Source organism: Armigeres subalbatus, chromosome 1, assembly GCF_024139115.2.
Source record: "Armigeres subalbatus isolate Guangzhou_Male chromosome 1, GZ_Asu_2, whole genome shotgun sequence".
Taxonomy (NCBI): Eukaryota; Metazoa; Arthropoda; class Insecta; order Diptera; family Culicidae; genus Armigeres; species Armigeres subalbatus.
In genome coordinates this window covers 158,351,516-158,368,949 of record NC_085139.1, presented here as the reverse complement: position 1 = coordinate 158,368,949, position 17,434 = coordinate 158,351,516, and the positions used below count along the sequence as shown (strand labels likewise).

The window sequence follows — 17,434 nt, the reverse complement described above, 5'->3', positions numbered from 1 at the left end:
CATCTAGGGCTTGGCCCAGCATCGGGTCTTTGCGCATCCGCTTTTCTAACAACTGAAAACGGCGGAATGCCATCGGTCGGCTATCTGGCAGGCGGATGTCATCGTATCGCCAGAGCAATCCCGTTTCATACCGGTCTCCTAAGAACTTAGTTTGAGAATCAAGCATTCTACAAGCTCGCTGATCATCGGAAGAAAGTAGGGTTTCGCTTGACTTCATCACTCCAAGACTGTCGATGGAAAAGTACTCTTTCATTGCTCGATGCAAGTCCTCATCGGAATGATCGTCACGTGAGCCAACATGGAACGAATAATGTACCATACTAGGAACGTTTTCCCCACAGCTTCCGCCACAAATGGTCCATCCCAAACGTGTTTTTATGGCTATAGGCTGATCTTGCTTCCCCTCTCGGCTCTGCAGGACCAGACTTACGTGTGCGTGTTGTAGACCTATCAAAATTCTGGGGCGAGCATCTTCATACGAATCAATAGGTAAACCGCGTAAGTATGAGTTCTGTTGCTTCATTCTGCCCACGTTCAAAGATTGTTTTGGCAGTTGTAGCTCCTTCACCGTGCGTACTCCGTCCAGCTTGAATCTCTTCGCTCCATCGTGGGTTCCTGCAATTGTGATTGTCGTGATACGGGACTCTTCTTCGCAGCGTTCAGTGCCACCGGTCCACCGAAGAAATAATGGCGTTTCTACTCCATCTAAGTCGAGCTCGTCCGCAAGATCCTGATCCATCAGACTAAGCTTTGATCCCTCATCTAGAAAGGCAAGTCACCAGCAAGTAGCGAAATAGTACAGCGCTTGAACTGGACCGATGAATGTTACAATCATGTCTTGAGGAACTGGTGCCTGGCTTAGGATCACTTGGGTTAGAAACAGTCTCCTTCTCTATCCTTTTCTCGTTGTGCAGAAGTTCATGATGTTTTCTGGTACAGCCGTCCTTCCCACAAGCCTTGGCCTTACAACCGCCATTATGCTTTCCCAAACAGCGCCGACAGAGATTGAAGTCGCGGATAACAGCCCACCGAGAATCTCGCGATAGTTCTAGAAACTGCTTGCACTTTTCAACAGACTTGCAACTTTGCTTACATACCGGGCAGTCAACGGCCGTCGCTTTGCGATAGCCTTCCGGTCGCAGTACGCGATCGAATGAAGGTGATTCTAGATGTGCATTGTGGAATCCAGTACCTTTCCTAGCAGGACGCGTTTCGTTTCTTACACACTTCGGCTCTTGAATGCCTGGGATTGTCACCGTGCTGGCAGCCTCAGCCAGTGAATAAATCCAGTTTCCAAAGGTGGCTAGATTTACTCTAGGAAGCGTCTGACGATATTTGGCCCAATCTAGCTTGATTGTCGGAGGCAGTCTACTAACCAGCTGATGTAATAACGACACGTTATACATATGCTCTTCCAGCTGGCATGCGTCCACTGTAGCGCAGAAATTTTGGACTTCAACTGCGAAATCCATTATAGTTTCGAGTCTATCTTCTCTCAAGGCTGGCAACATCGTTATTTTGGTTATTAACGAATGGATGATAGCTTCCGGCTGCCCAAACCGCATACGAAGTGTCGAAATGACTCCTCCCACGTTTGAAGGATGCATCAAACGGCTTTTGACGGCATCGTAGGCTTTTCCTGATAAGCACTTTTGTAGCCTTACCGCATTTTCTGCATCCGTAAAACCACACATGGCAGTTGTATTAGTGTAAGATGCGAAGAATATAGGCCACTCTTCTGGCTTTCCGGAAAAGTTTGGAAGATCCTTTGATATAGCTTGGCGAGCCGCCAGCTGAGTTTTCGTGAGCGACGCAATTTCGCCGGAAAAGAATCTTTGATTTCCTCCTGACTGCTCAATTGGAGGTATTGCGTAGCTCTCCGCCTCAGTTACTCCTACCGTACGGTGTTGGGATCTGTGCCCCCCAGCGCTCGTGCGTAATAATGCTGTGCTTGCATCGATGCTTGTACTTCTTCGTTGATGCGTCGATTGCCATGGCTATATGCCGAAGGAATATTCGGTCGAATAACCACACTGGAGGCTTCTCTCAAGGAAAGCGTCCGCCCTGCGCCAACGGTCTGATTATCCTGCCGCACCGAACGATGATGGTTTGTTGTTATTCTTGGTTGAACAACCGTCGCTTGATAATGATTTTGCGTAGAATGCTGGGACGGATTGAATGTGTCGGGATGAATTGAGGCGCGTTCTTGTTGACCAATGTTGTCATGCAGCCATTCGTGTACACGGCTCATACTGCAACTAGACGTGGAACCCTTTTCACTGGCCATTTCTTCCAGGAGGGCGTACTTTCGCTCCAGAAACTCTTTCGCCAGACTTTGCTCTTCCTCTAACTTCTGCATTTGTAGTTCCAGCAACTTGCGGGCAGTCCTACGAGATGACGTTTGCGACAGATTGTTTTCAGATCTCTTGTCGTCGCGATCCTTGCCACCATGCTCGGCTCCTGTTGCTTGTGGGTTGATCTTATCCACGGCGTTTAACTCCTTCGGTTGCTTCGGATGTGGTGCTGCTTTACTGCTCTTCGGTTCACCAACTGGTTGAAGATTTTGCTGGAAGTTGAACCCTCTCGTCGGACCCATGCTGCAGATACGCATTTTGGATTTCGACAACTCCAACTATGGTCCTCTACTTCCTCTGTGACTCCAACGCAGCTAAATGATGCCATTTATCACACTTGTCGCATTGCACCATCTCCTCATTATCCAGACCCTTACAGGATTTACAGGTTCGACCAACCACTGTACGTTCTTCTAACGCCTTTTCTGGATCATCCGTGACCACTACCACTACTTCACCACTCACAATTTCTTCTACGCTCGTCTTCGACTTTCCACCTTTTGGCTTCTTTGAAACCTTTTCCTTAACCGGCACCTCGAGACGCGACATTTTCGTTGACAGACCGATAAACGAAAATTATAATATGTTGGTTTCGTAACAACGGGACTGAAGAAGTTAATTCCGCAATTATTACCGCCGTATTAAAACACAGGAATTTGGTGCTGTTTTACGGTCTATTATAATTTTCCTGATGGGGAGGGTAATTTGTACAAAAATTGTGTTAATGTAATCATTTTTAGTGTAGTATTTATCTATATGTTTGTATGTTCCACATCAGTTTTTGTTAATCTTATGCAAATAAATAATTTTATGAATCGTATGTTTGGACATAGTCAACTTACGTTTAGTCCCCTTTATGATCGTTCGTAGTTTGTCAGTCGTAGTCTGTCTTGTCGAAATCTGTCTGTCGTGTCTACTAATTAGAATAGAATTTGGATTTGTTCAAGGAATTCACTCATGTTTCATACCGTGATTGTGCACTTTACAGCATAAGTAGATTAGGGTTAGGTTGGTTTCTGCTACTTGGTGGAAAGAATCTAGGATTTAAGTTCATTATGTTAAGGAATTCATGTTTTCATAATTTCATTATCATTACCTAGTACTAAGCTTGTAAATAGATTGATTGTAGCACTAATAGTTATAGGGTAGTTAAGTATTATTTATAATTGATTTAGGATAAGAAATTCACACGCTGTCTTCAATTCAATTTAGTGATTTGTTTCCTTTCTTCTGTTTGTGTTCTTACCCATCCGTACAGCCGTTGATGTTACCTGTCACGTCGGTCCTCATGAGTGAATAAGGTTGCTGAGAAGAAAGATGCGCGCTGGCAGCTATACGCTAGCCAACAATGGGAGTTTAAAAACATCGACATTATTGTTTCAAAAGGGCGAAAGTCGCAAACGTAAACATTGAATTCTTTTGCTGATTTCAGGAAGATTAGAGACTTCTGGCGGTATTTTCCTCTTCCGTTCGATAGAAGGCGCGGAGCGCCACCAGTTCCAAGTGTTTGTTAGTTGGGAGCGGTCCTAGTTGTTGAGGAATTTGCAGGAAAAGGCATTGTTTACGTTTGCGACATTGGCGCTTATGAAACAACCGTGTCGATATTAGCGTTACTCCCGTTACTCCTCCTTGAGTACACGGTTAAATTCATCTACCCAAAATGAAGCTCAAACAACTCAAAATTAACTTAAATTCACCTACACGTCTAGAAAAAAATACCTAATTTTAGGTACTTTTTTTCTCTTGCATCTCCCGTTCCCTCTTCACTTTGTTGTCGCATAAAATGAAGAGCAAAACCACTCAACAAGGGCAGTGAAGAAGTGGGAACCCAACGATAAGTAATCTCATGTTTACAAAAGTTGAGTGAAATTTACATAACTTTTGATTAGCTTCTATTTAAAATTAAGTATATTACACTTAATATTAAGTAAATTTTACTTAATTTCAAGAAAAAATTACTTAATTTTGGGTTCTTGCGATGAACTTCCAATTTGAGTGAAAAGTACCTACTTTTTTAACCGTGTAGTTTGGACCGTTGGGGAAAGCCAATTTTAAGCTGAAAGTTCCAACCCGAGTTTAAGTATTATTCTCGGGCCGCCACCAAACCGGACCGCGCGATTGAGCACTCGCTGCGAGTCGCGACAGTTCGAATGATGTCATTAGTAGTGCGCATCATGCACGCAAGGATGTTCTATCATGCGCACTAATCTATTTATTGACTTCTCCAAAGCCAGAATCACCAACACTAATGCCACTATGTAGGATGTATAAAATAAAAGTGGGTGGTAATCCAGTTGCAGCAAAACACGCACACTTTTCATTTGGAGAAGTCAATTTGAGTTGCGACGTCTGATAACTGCAGATATTTTAATTTTATTGAAAACAAATTTCCGATTTTCTATAAATAAAATTGAATTTTTTTAACGTGTAAAACAACTCAAAATTTTAGGTTGTTTGATCTACTTGTAAAGTTGGGTGGATTAAAATCTTTTTTGGGTAGTTTATTTCTTCCGTGCACCCACACAAGGTGTCAAAAACTGAAGTCAGAAACTTTGTTTTTGAATGAAAAACTTTGTTGTCACTTCACTCTGCTTGCACTCTGTTGGCGGACAGCGGACTTCCCCCAATGGCAAGCAGAGTGAAGTGGCTAACCCTGAAGGATGTCATCAAAACGCTACAAAGTAGAAACCCGAACAAAAGTTTTCTGGAGAAGGCAATACAGGAAAAGAAAAGCAACGGAACATATATTACACAACTAATAGTAGAACACGAGGACATCATAGCACAACTAGCAAACAGAACAGAGCAATGCACGACAAAAACGACAACCTGGAAACGAAAAAAGGACGCAGTACGCGATTCAATTCCGGGCATAAATGACAAGAAGACGGACGTCAACCAGCACAAATGGCAGCAGGCAGTAAGAGAGTTGATGAACACGAGATACTGTAATTCGAAAAAGATCTACACAGACGCAGCGAAGAATAAAGAAGGAACAGCAATTGCAGTGCTAGACACGGAAAAAGCAGAACACTTGACAGAGAAAATCAACCCAAATACAAGCATAACCAACGCAGAACTGATAGCAATAAGAGAAGCAGTAAAAATGTGCAGAAGGAATAACTACAAAAACACCGTAATAGTCACAGACTCCAGAAGTGCATGCAAAATGCTGCAAGCTAAGAAGTACACAGAAACGAATCACATAGTCAGAGAGATCAGCAACGACATAGTCCAGGCAGAAAACACGAAGCAACAGATTTTTGTACAATGGGTACCTAGCCACGTAGGAATACGCTGGAATGAGGCAGTAGACCAACTAGCAGTGAAAGCAACAGAAGGACAACAAACCAACTTTGAAAAACTGACGATGGAAGACACGATAAGATTAGCAGAATACACTATTTGGAAGGAGGAGTGAACAGTACACACTGATATCGGAGACAAAAGGAAAACTACATTTTGAATTTGCGAAGGTACCGGGACGAAAAATCTGGTTCAAAAACATGGCACTAACAACCGACGAGAAGATAACATTGAATAGAATTCGTTCAAACCACTGTATGACAAAGGACAGAAAAGGAAGCTGGGGATGGATTGCAGACACCAACTGTGACCTATGCCAAGAAGAAGAAACGTTAGACCATATCCTGTACCATTGCATCAAGTGGGCTGTCATCAGGCCACAATATAGCATACTGGAATCATACAAACCGTTAGCCGAAATACTCAAAGACGGAAAAGAAGCAGAACTCAAAGCGATAACAGAATTCCTAAAGAAAACCAAAACGGAAATATAACGGCCACTAACGGCTTTCCGAACGACCACAGAAATAAAAACCGGCAAAACCAAGAAGCAACCAAGCAAACACAGAACAGATAGCAGCGGCTAGATGGACCAACACTGGTCTTAGCCAGACAAACAAGCAAAAAAAAAAAAAAAAAAAACTTTGTTGTCGGATTTTGTGTAATCTATTGAATCATAATAAATATAGGTGAATAATAAAATTTGCTGATTGATTATTACCAATAATTATCAATTATTGAAGGTATTTTCATGTGAACTATATAAAAAACTGGAAACATCCACTTTTAGACGAATAGCAGTGAAAAACCCTTGGTTCGTCAAACCAAAACAAGGACGTAGTAGGATAAAATGGACCCAATTATCGATTGGCAGATATCACGCCATGACATCAAATCCCGAGGCCAGTACCTGCTGGAAACCGGCAAGTGGGCCGATTGTCATTTCCTGGTCGGTCAGGAACCGAATCATCAGATGCTAGCCGGGCACAAGCTGATTCTCGCCATGGCTTCGCCCGTGTTTGAGGCCATGTTTTACGGGGGGCTAGCGGAGAAGAACGATCCGATACCGATACTGGATATTGATCCATCAGCGTTCAAATCGTTGTTAGAGTAAGTATTTGACAGGTTTCCAGGGACTCTCACAAAAATCGTTTATGGAAATGGCAGCCATTATATAATTTTCCTTCGTTTCCAGATATATCTACACCGATAAGATAAATATAAATTCCGTCGACAGAGCTTGCGAATTATGCTACGGAGCAAAGAAGTACATGCTGCCGCATGTCGTTGAGCAGTGCATTACTTTCCTATGGTCGGATCTTTGTCCCAAGAACGTATGCCGTGCCTACGAATTTGCCAAACTATTCGAGGAACCACGCTTGATGGAAAAATGCTTACAAATAATGTGCACAAAAACCATTGACGTGATCCAGGATTCAAGTTTCGAAGATGTCGAACTAAGCACGATTATCACGATTCTGGATCAGGATGTATTGAACATCGATTCCGAACTGAACCTATTCTGGGCTATCAACAAGTACGCCGAAAAGCACGGACTTTGCGCAAGCCGTAACCCAGAATCTAATCCTTCGAGCAACGGTCAGGATCAAGTATGTTTTCCACAATCTTCCCTTACGGTTTAAGCAGGTCCTTCGAATGTCCAACGGGCTGGAGGGAATCAAAATATACCTAACGGAAATAACGACCAGCAAACCGCTCCTATCCCACTGGTAAACACTGGTCGGCAACAGGAACTACCCACTATTCGTGATGCCATTCGACGAATCCGGTTCCTTTCACTGAACCCGCAGCAATTCGCTGAAGGACCGGCTCGTACTAACTTATTAACGCAATCGGAAGCATTTGCCATCTTGATGAACATTTCAACGTCCAACAGTTGCTATCCAATGCCGGAGGGTTTTACCACCAACAAGAATCCAAGAAACGCATTTTCCGATTCAACACCGGCAAGCCCGATGGCCGGACCGAGCACCAATGTCCCTACAATGGGTCACCGCCCTGGAACATCTGGTGGTCCGAGTGGAATGTTCCCACAACATGTTCCCCCGCCACAGCCAGCCCCATTGCCATCGCAAAACGTCCCAGCTCCTGCTCCGGCTCCTGTTCTAGCGGCACACCCTGCTACCCCACCGGATCCAGATTTTTTCCCAGACTATCTCGATGAATTACGCAGCAACGATCCGAATTATGATCGCAAATATTATTGCCGTCGAATCATACGCCAACAGACGGAATGCTTGAACACTTCGGTTTTGGATTGCTCTTTGACATTCATCGTGGACCGATCAGTGTGCATTACAGGAATTGAAGTCCCGACGCAGGTGCAGAGCTCAACGATCGTGGGAAATGACCGCTACTCGGAATTGCTCTACGCTCACCTCCTCGATGCCCACGGATCGCGGCTGACCTATACGCACTGCAATCAGCGCGTGCAGTACAATTCGATGCTGGAGATTGCGTTCGATCGCCCTGTTTTCATCCAGCGGCATAAGATGTACAAGATCGGCGTTGTGTTCAATAAGGTCGGATGGTACCCGGTCAGCCAGTCGGTGGCGAAGGTCAACTGCGATAACGTTTGCTTCACGTTCTGCGTCGGTTCACCGTCGGAGTCGGTACGCGATGGGTTGATCCGCACCATCGTTTTCACTTACACGCGGGATGGAATTGCTTATCCGTAAATGGTGGAATTATGTGTAAGTATTATCTAAAGATTACTAATTGTATTGAACACTTCATTTTACATGGACTAGGCTCAGAACTTATTCATTCAATATTTAAATCATAATCCAATATTTGCCTAAAAGTGTTAATTATAATCTTGAATCTCTTGAAAAATATATTTCAACTATATTGTATTTGCGATATTGCTTAGAGTACTTTTACACCATTTGTGGAAGCAACATCGACATGAATCCCTGGGACTGTTCTATTCTATGCAATTCGCGACTACTGAAAGGAAACGACGGCCATGTTTCATGCATATTCCGATTTTGGAGCAACATCGGGCCAATTTTTCTGGCTGGTTCACGCTGCAGCACTTGTTTGATTTTTTGTTTTAAATTTAGAAATAGTTTGCGGCATAAAAATATTGGTTCTTTTTAAAAGAAGATCTTAACAAAAGGTAAAGAATCGATTGAGCGAACAAACAAAAATGACAAAGGTTAGTTCCAATCTCAGCGTAATTATCAAAATCCACTTTTCTAATGCCCATGCCTTTTATATTTCCATTTTTGATTCAGACCGGATATGTATTTTGAATATAACATGAGCCAAGAGCGTGACTTGGTGTTTTAAGTTATGAACTTTAAACCCAGTTTTTTTTGTAGATGCTGGGAAAGGTTCGCATTAAGCGATTATACTTAAAAACATTATTTCATATAGCATCACATTTCCACAATGTATGGCAAATAAACTGTATCCGTATAAATGCGTTGATAGTTATTTCGAAAGAACTCCTTCAACAATACCTAAAGATTTCCGAGCTCAATAATCGTCTTTGGTCTTAGGCGATGTTTCTCCAGTTTCCCTGAACTTTAGAGTGCCCGGGTCTAATTCTACCACGCGCAGTCTGGGTGGTCGTGACCTTCCACAAAATCTCTGGCTGCTATTGGATTCTCTGTTGACTATAGATATACAAGATCATACTCCGTGTACAGACAAGATCGCTCGCTATTGAATAGCATCAACCGGGGGCGGCGTCCTGCTAGCTGTTTGTTGAAGCCTCGTTGTTCATATGCGTAGTTTACTTTCCGCTTGATATGATGAATGACGATAACTTAACTGAGAAATATATCAACTGAATTGTTTTGTAGCTGACACCAAGAGACAACGTCGTTGTTTTAGGAGATTTCAATTTGAGCTTGATTTCCTAGAAACAAAATTCTTATGGTTCCCTTTTTCCGATTTCCTCTCGATCCTTCATCAGTCGGTCTCGGACAAATTATGGACATCGAAAACGAGAACAATCGCATTCTCGAATTATGCTTCATGCAATGGACTTTGTACGGAATGCAGAGTTCAACAAGCCCCATCGCCGCTTGGTCAAAACAGCAGACATCATCTTCCTGACATGATAAGTTTGAATATTAGCCCTTGTCAGCATTTTCGAGACTCTTCTGAAAGCGTTTTGTATGAGTTCAATAAGATTGATTTTGTTGACATGAATGAGTATTTATCACATGTTGACTGGGATTACATATTTCAAGACTGCGTGTCTAATGGAACGTACACACGGTCAAGCAGTTTGACTAACATTAACTCCACCTCTCGTTTATTCAAACATTTATCCAGTTTTACCAACAGCGACACGAACAATCAATTTATTCGACCAACAATATCACACACGAACGACCGAAGCACCAACTCGAGCACCAACCATCAAAAAATATATGGGGGTTTGTGCAACTTCACTACAAATGCTCATACATGTTCGGCGAACCTTGACTCCACCCCGACAACTCAAACCAAAATCAAACCGTTTATTTTTTTCCAACCAGGCCGCCAACTGTCAAATGGTTGTTCGAACAACTTCACACACGTTCAAACAAAGCAGCAACCAAGCGTTTTCGTGGGGGCGGAGTCAATGTTCGTCGAACTGCTTGACTGGTGTGTACGTTGCATAATGCTGCGTACACCAGTCAAGCTATTTGACAAGGCGTGACTCCGCCCCAATCGCTTTCAGTTTACTGAACGTAACCATTTATTTAACAAGATAAACGATGATTGTTGAAATTGGATGATTGAATAAACGGAGGGAGTCAATGTTGAGTCGAATTGCTTGACCGATTTCCATAATGCAACGTACACACCAGTCAAGCAGTTTGACGAACATTGACTCCGCCCCCAAGAAAACGCTTCGGTTGCTGGTTTGTTTAAACGTATGTGAAGTTGTTCGAACAACCATTTGACAGTTGGCGACTCGGTTGAAAAAAATTAAAACGGTTTGATTTTGGTTTGAGTTGTCGGAGGCGGAGTCAAGGTTCGCCGAACACGTTTGAGCATTTGTAGTGAAGTTGCACTAACCCCCATATATTTTTTGTTGGTTGGTGCTCAAGTTGGCGCTTCGGTCGTTCGTGTGTGATATTGTTGGTCGAATAAATTGATTGTTCATGCAGCTGTTGGTTACACTTCACGGCATACAAAAAACAAGGCAGGCTCATCACGTATGTAAACATTCAGTTTGAATGTAAACATGTGACGTCACTGCTATCTTCGCACAAGCTGGACCGAGACGATGCTATACGGTCGCAGCATGCTTACTTTTGTACTCCAACATGTGGCGATAAAATATGCGTCACATTCGAAGTGTCATTTTTCTAACGAGCCTACCTTGGTTTCTGTATACCGTGGTTACACTTGATGGATGTTTGAATAAACGAGAGGTGGAGTCAATGTTTATTTATTTATTTATTTATTTGATAAAACATCAACAGGCTGATTTAAGCCCCAATGATGCATGAGATGAAATATTTACAAACTGTTACAACTTTAACGATACACACAAAATAATAACAATTACACTATACAATTAAATTCGTACAACAATATCACAATTCATGTAATGCTTAATTGGATGAAATGAAGTTTGCGTTTTTTTTTTCATATAACTAAGCCCCACTCTAGTAAATATCGATAGATGTGGTTGATATTGTTAATACATACTATCACAAACAAGTTATAGCTAAATAGGCTTCCATGTTCGTCGCGGAAATTCGACAAATTCGCGAAACATAATATCAATAGGCCAAGTATTAGCATTTAGTGCTTTCCATTTGTAGCTTTTTTCCATAACGATTTTATACGATGTATACAGCAAACGATTTTGAAAATTCCTTCTCGGCGTCAGTTTAACAATGTCAATCTGCTCTGAGTTGTTTATTCCGAGCGATTGTTCAACCATATTACAAACATCGTTCTCCTCAACGCTGCTATCGATATTGGACAAGAAGAGTGAAAAAGTATTTTCGTTCTGCATCGTAAAGCTGTGGACACCTGATGATGAATGATTTATACTCGGATCTCTGGAAGAAGCTCCGTCAATTCTGCAGCCATGCTTGAGTTTCGGGGTAGAGTGACGAGATGGGCTAGGCGATTCGGAATTATTACCCTTGTAATAGTTTTGTTTAAAGAAATTTCAATTTTAAGCCACAGTGCAATTTTGCCCATCCTCATTCAAGTAAATAAAAAATACATACGATTCAAACGTTGCCACCGAGCAATGTAGAGCGCATTTTCTCTACCTATGCACTATAAAAGAGCCGCCGTTCGTCACATCGAGTTCAGAAAGTTCCCGTCGATAGGCAAATATCGACCAGCAGCAGCTGCAGCCGAAAACCCAAGCCTGGGTAGGATGGATTCGCATCGGGCGATCATCGCATCGTTTGCCGTCGATCATCTGGCTGATCGCAGCTCGCAGCAGGCCGTGCTCTCGGCATCGTACCGCATACCCGCCCACCACCAACGGTCAGCAGGAGTCGGTTGGGACTTGTAGTTGTCACTACAACCGAAATTTTAAGAGTAATTAAATAATTTTGCAACATGTGGTGTGGCTGAGAGGGGCGAGTGGTATCATACGCACAACTGGAACCGACGTAAGTTAAAGTGAAATTGTGTAAATGCGATCGGAAAATTAGTGTTTGTTATTGATTCGCAGCGCAATGCGGTCTTTGGAGTTGCTGAGTCAACTCAATTTTGTGTATAAATGCCGTGAGATAGTTTGAATCGGAATAGTTTTGAGGAATGAATAAAGTGTTTGTGGCTCGATTATTAAATTGAATGTGTAGAGAACAGATTCCGCAATAACGGTTTTCGGACCACGACGTGGCCGACTAGCAAGCTGGGCAAATTAAAATGAATCTTGGCAATTCCTTTCGAGGAATTGGCGCAAAAGCCAAGTTTTTAAGCGGAATTTGTTCGTCTTCACTATTTTGATAATTTTATGATGACCGGAATAAACCGTTACACCCTGCGGCACTGATTGATTTGATACTTGTGGCACTTGTACTGTAGAGCTTAGCGTAGACAGAGTGTCAGTAATGTCTGTTAGTTTTTCATGTATCCCAGCAATTTCAACATCGAAATTGATTGCTTTAGTATCACTGCATAGTTGACGGGAAAAATGATCGGTGAACGCATCCAAACAAACGTCGCATAGCCATAGGACGTTTTTCAACGTGCAATTTGCAATAGTTTCGCTAACCCCAACACAAAATGCGTGATATGACTTCATGCAGCTACCATCACATACGACGACAACTTCATCCTTACAGTTGACGGGCGCTGAACATTTCGAACAAACCATTTTATTCGCAGCAAAACAATACGGCACAGTAACAATGGCGATGATGTAGATGGTAAAGTTGACGAGTCGTATTGAAGAGATAGCAAAATTTCGGAATCTATCGAAGGTAATCGATACTATGGAGGTGTGCACAGACGGCGACCTAATAATCCCAGGAGTTCAGCCTATGTTTCGATATTATTCCGACAAATATCACAACGTTTCACCGAAAAATTCTAGTTAGCAGCGAGTTACAGCACTTTCGTTTTCACATGTTCACACCTTCCATCCCATTCCTTCCAATGTTGGTCAAACTGCTTGACCGTGTGTACGTTCCATAATGCAACGTACACACCAGTCAAGCAGTTTGACGAACATTGACTCCGCCTCCAAGAAAACGCTTCGGTTGCTGCTTTGTTTACACGTGTGTGAAGTGGTTCGAACAACCATTTGACAGTTGGCGGATCGGTTGGAAAAAATTAAAACGGTTTGATTTTGGTTTGAGTTGTCGGGGGTGGAGTCAAGGTTCGCCGAACATGTTTGAGCATTTGTAGTGAAGTTGCACAATCCCCCATATATTTTTTGATGGTTGGTGCTCAAGTTGGCGCTTCAGTCGTTCGTGTGTGATATTGTTGGTTGAATGAATTGATTGTTCGTGCCGTTGTTGGTAAAACTTGATGGATGTTGGAATAAACGAAAAGTGGAGGTGTGTACGTTCCATAATTTGGCAGCACCGGATTTGTCCAGAATCATGCTCTACGTCTATGCTATCGAACAGCTTGTTCTTAATGGAACGTACACACGGTCAAGCAGTTTGACCAACAATGACTCCACCTCTCGTTTATTCAAACATCCATCAAATTTTACCAACAGCGACACGAACAATCAGTTTATTCGACCAACAATATCACACACGAACGACCGAATTGCCAACTTGAGCACCAACCATCAAAACATATATGGTGTTCTTCGGATGGTCAGCGGAGAAAATCAAAGTGGACTGTAACTTTAAAACTTTATCGAACGAAAATAAAAACACGTCTTAACACCGCGATTTTCAAAACCTTTTTACATTTTATTTCTCTTCTTCTTCTTACCCATTTCCGCTCTAGTCGAGCAAACTTTACACTACACAAATCGCGTACCCAAAACTCTCCAATACGCTGAAATTAGAGAGGGCGCAAATAATATATTGATTTACATTTTCTTATCTTATTTTAGTGTAACATATGGGGTTTGTACAACTTCACTACAAATGCTCAAACATGTTCGGCGAACCTTGACTCCACCCCCGACAACTCAAACCAAAATCAAACCGTTTTAATTTTTTCCAACCGAGCCGCCAACTGTCAAATGGTTGTTCGAACAACTTCACACACGTTCAAACAAAGCAGCAACCGAAGCGTTTTCTTGGGGGCGGAGTCAATGTTCGTCAAACTGCTTGACTGGTGTGTACGTTGCATTAATAAGCTTAAAAGGCTCAAGCAGACACAATTCACAAGTTCGCGACATATGTACTAAGGCTAATGGAACGTACACACGGTCAAGCAGTTTGACCAACATTGACTCCACCTCCCGTTTATTCAAACATCCATCAAGTTTTGCCAACAGCGGCACGAACAATCAGTTTATTCGACCAACAATATCACACACGAACGACCGAAGCGCCAACTTGAGCACCAACCATCAAAAAATATATGGAGGTTTGTGCAACTTCACTACAAATGCTCAAACATGTTCGGCGAACCTTGACCACCCCCGACAACTCAAACCAAAATCAAACCGTTTTAATTTTTTCCAACCGAGCCGCCAACTGTCAAATGGTTGTTCGAACAACTTCACACACGTGCAAACAAAGCAGCAACCGAAGCGTTTTCTTGGGGGCGGAGTCAATGTTCGTCAAACTGCTTGACTGGTGTGTACGTCGCATAATGCAACGTACACACCAGTCAAGCAGTTTGACGAACATTGACTCCGACGACACTGAAATTCTACTCCACAATGATTATATTAATATGTTAAGAAAATTATTTTGAGTTTTTTAGTGGAATGTCTTCAATTGTCATAAGACGAGTTTGTACTATCCCATTTAATTCCAATTAAATGGAATGGTACAAACTCGTCTTATGACAAGTATATTAACATGATTTGTTTTATTTGGCCATTAGGCCTTTCTGTGGTTAGAAAGACAAAGGGAAGGTGTACTTGCCCATTATCGTTGATCTACGTTGGCTAGGATGCTGCTCAATGAGGAGGGTCCTCCGATGGGAACCGGGTTGTTGAGGTCACGGACCGATCGTTGAGATTTTGGTGCTGGACGAAAGCAAGATTGAATCGATGCTGAACGACGGCGTGTCGTGTGGTTCTTCAGGGAAGGGTTCATAAGGTCTTCGGCTGCACAAAAGGATGGTTGGCATGACGCGGGGGTACCACGATGAACGGACAGCTGGGACCGGCTGTCTTACTAAATCAATTCGGAACAGACTAGGCGTTAGGTGCTTACTGGCGTGGGGGTCGAGACATGGGAATGCTTGTGGAGGAGCTAACAAGCTACAAATTTGAATCAACCAACAATGGTGAAACATTTGAAGTGGTAGAAAAATTTGTGTAACTTCGAATATTAGTGACGTGCGATAGTGATGTTACCCGCGACGTGAACATGCGTATTGCAGCTGCAAATAAGGCTTATTACGGACTTCGTAACCAGCTAAAGTCCTGTAGTCTGCAAACGACAACAAAATTCGCGCTGTATACTACTCTGATTCTTCCGGTGGTTTCATACGGCCATGAAACATGGACGTTAAAGAAGACTGATCGGAGAGCTTTTGGAGTGTTTAAGCGTAAGGTGCTGCGGACAGTACTCGGCGGTATCTGGCGGCTTCGCATAAATCACGAGTTGTATCAGGTGTATAAAGGGCTGGATATTGTTAAACGTATATAGCACGGTAGACTACGGTGGGCCGGACACGTTGTTCGTATGCCGGAAGAATGTCAGGCGAAGATAATATTTAGTAGAGAACCCGGAAGAGGTCGTAGGCTTCGTGGAAGGCCTCGTACGCGATGGCTTTTTGCAGTTGAAGAGGTTCTGAGGGCGCTCAACGTTCAGAGCGACTGGAAGCGATTGAGCCAGGGAGGAGGGTACTCCATTCGGCGTAGATTCGCAGAAGAGCTGTAGCCCATCAAGTAAGTAAGCGCTCAACAACTACTACAGCATGGCACATGCGATAATATCAAAATCATAGTTACGTAGTACATAGTTGAAAGATTATGTTAGATTTAGTTTTTTCATGTATACGTTCACTAGATACAATAGTTTTTTTTTTCATAAGTGTATTTACACACATTTATATAAATATTAGAAATAACCATTTGAAGTACACGAACACGAGTTAAAAAAACTGTCATATTTTTTTTGGGTCATACTGAAGTACTACAACAACTAGTTAGTTATGAAATTATTTGAGAGTAACTCTCAGGAATTCATGTATAGGAGGTGAACGACTGTCGTAATATTTTTCAATCTTTCGGATATACACCAAATACCACCACAACATGTTACGGAAAGTGAACACATTTTATTTCTATTTCATGCTTATTGTTATGGGTGTGTGTGTTTAATGATTGTATATCGTACATATGGTTTGTGCAGCGATTGAAAATTTACACAAAACCTTTTTTTCACATTTTATGGTCGAAGACCTTCGCTTTCCTCTATCATTATGGTTTGGACGCCATTTAATAGTTGTCGCCGTTTTTAATTTAGCTTCGTACTCAAATCACAGAGAACAGACGTTCATCTTCATTCGCGTGCTTGTGTAAAAGTTTGTACTGGTCATTTTAAAGTATGTCGTTATGCCCCCGTTGCGCGGTGCTAGTGTGCTGATAAATATGGTTAAAATTTGCCGTGTTTTACTTTTTAGCGCTAGTGTTCATTCCGAATTGCTCATAGGCTCGCTCCTAGGTGGCAGCACTATATTGTTTATGAAGTGTATGCCAACGCCATCACTTAGTGGAATTGAGTTTTTATGTCGGGCAGCCTGCGTTGGCGACGCTGAGGTGCGATTTAAATCTTTACACACGTTTTTAACGAAATTTTGTTCGAGCATCCATGTCTGTTCTCTGTGCTCAAATCGCACAATGCATTTACAGCCAAAAACACAATCACGAAACACACAGCAATGGGATGGCTTTAGTTATTTCTATTGATTATTGTGAGTATTATGTAATAGTGACAGGGTGTATGCGGGGTTTAGTCCGTAGTTTGTATGTGTTCTATTCTAGTACACAGATTTTGGGGGATTCTCTTCATTCGTTTCGGTGTTGAGCTAAAATTCCATCAAAAAAGTCTAATTGCGCGATTCCCTTGTTTTTTTTATGTTTCAAATCAGTAAGTCTAATTAGGTCTAATTATAGGCATTCGAACGATCTGTTTTATTCTCTTTTGGTTTTTTGATTTTAAATGCATCGCCTGAAA

At 42.3% G+C, this 17,434-nt stretch overlaps 1 protein-coding gene and 1 long non-coding RNA gene across 2 annotated transcripts; one reads left to right on the top strand and one right to left on the bottom strand.

Moving 5' to 3' along the window:
* Positions 1-3,119: 3,119 nt before the first annotated feature.
* LOC134207866 (uncharacterized) lies at positions 3,120-3,673 on the bottom strand. The gene is made up of 3 exons (XR_009978436.1): positions 3,451-3,673; positions 3,323-3,391; positions 3,120-3,267 (listed from the first exon to the last, which is right to left on the bottom strand). It is a non-coding gene; the product is annotated as an uncharacterized LOC134207866 (long non-coding RNA).
* Positions 3,674-4,831: 1,158 nt separating this feature from the next.
* On the top strand, positions 4,832-9,108 carry LOC134205392 (uncharacterized). The gene is given in 4 exon segments (XM_062680624.1): positions 4,832-4,934; positions 6,313-6,349; positions 6,451-6,770; positions 6,856-9,108. Coding segments are annotated over 2 exon segments (1,764 nt in total). The 5' UTR covers positions 4,832-4,934; positions 6,313-6,349; positions 6,451-6,510; the 3' UTR covers positions 8,360-9,108.
* The last annotated feature ends 8,326 nt before the right edge of the window (positions 9,109-17,434 follow it).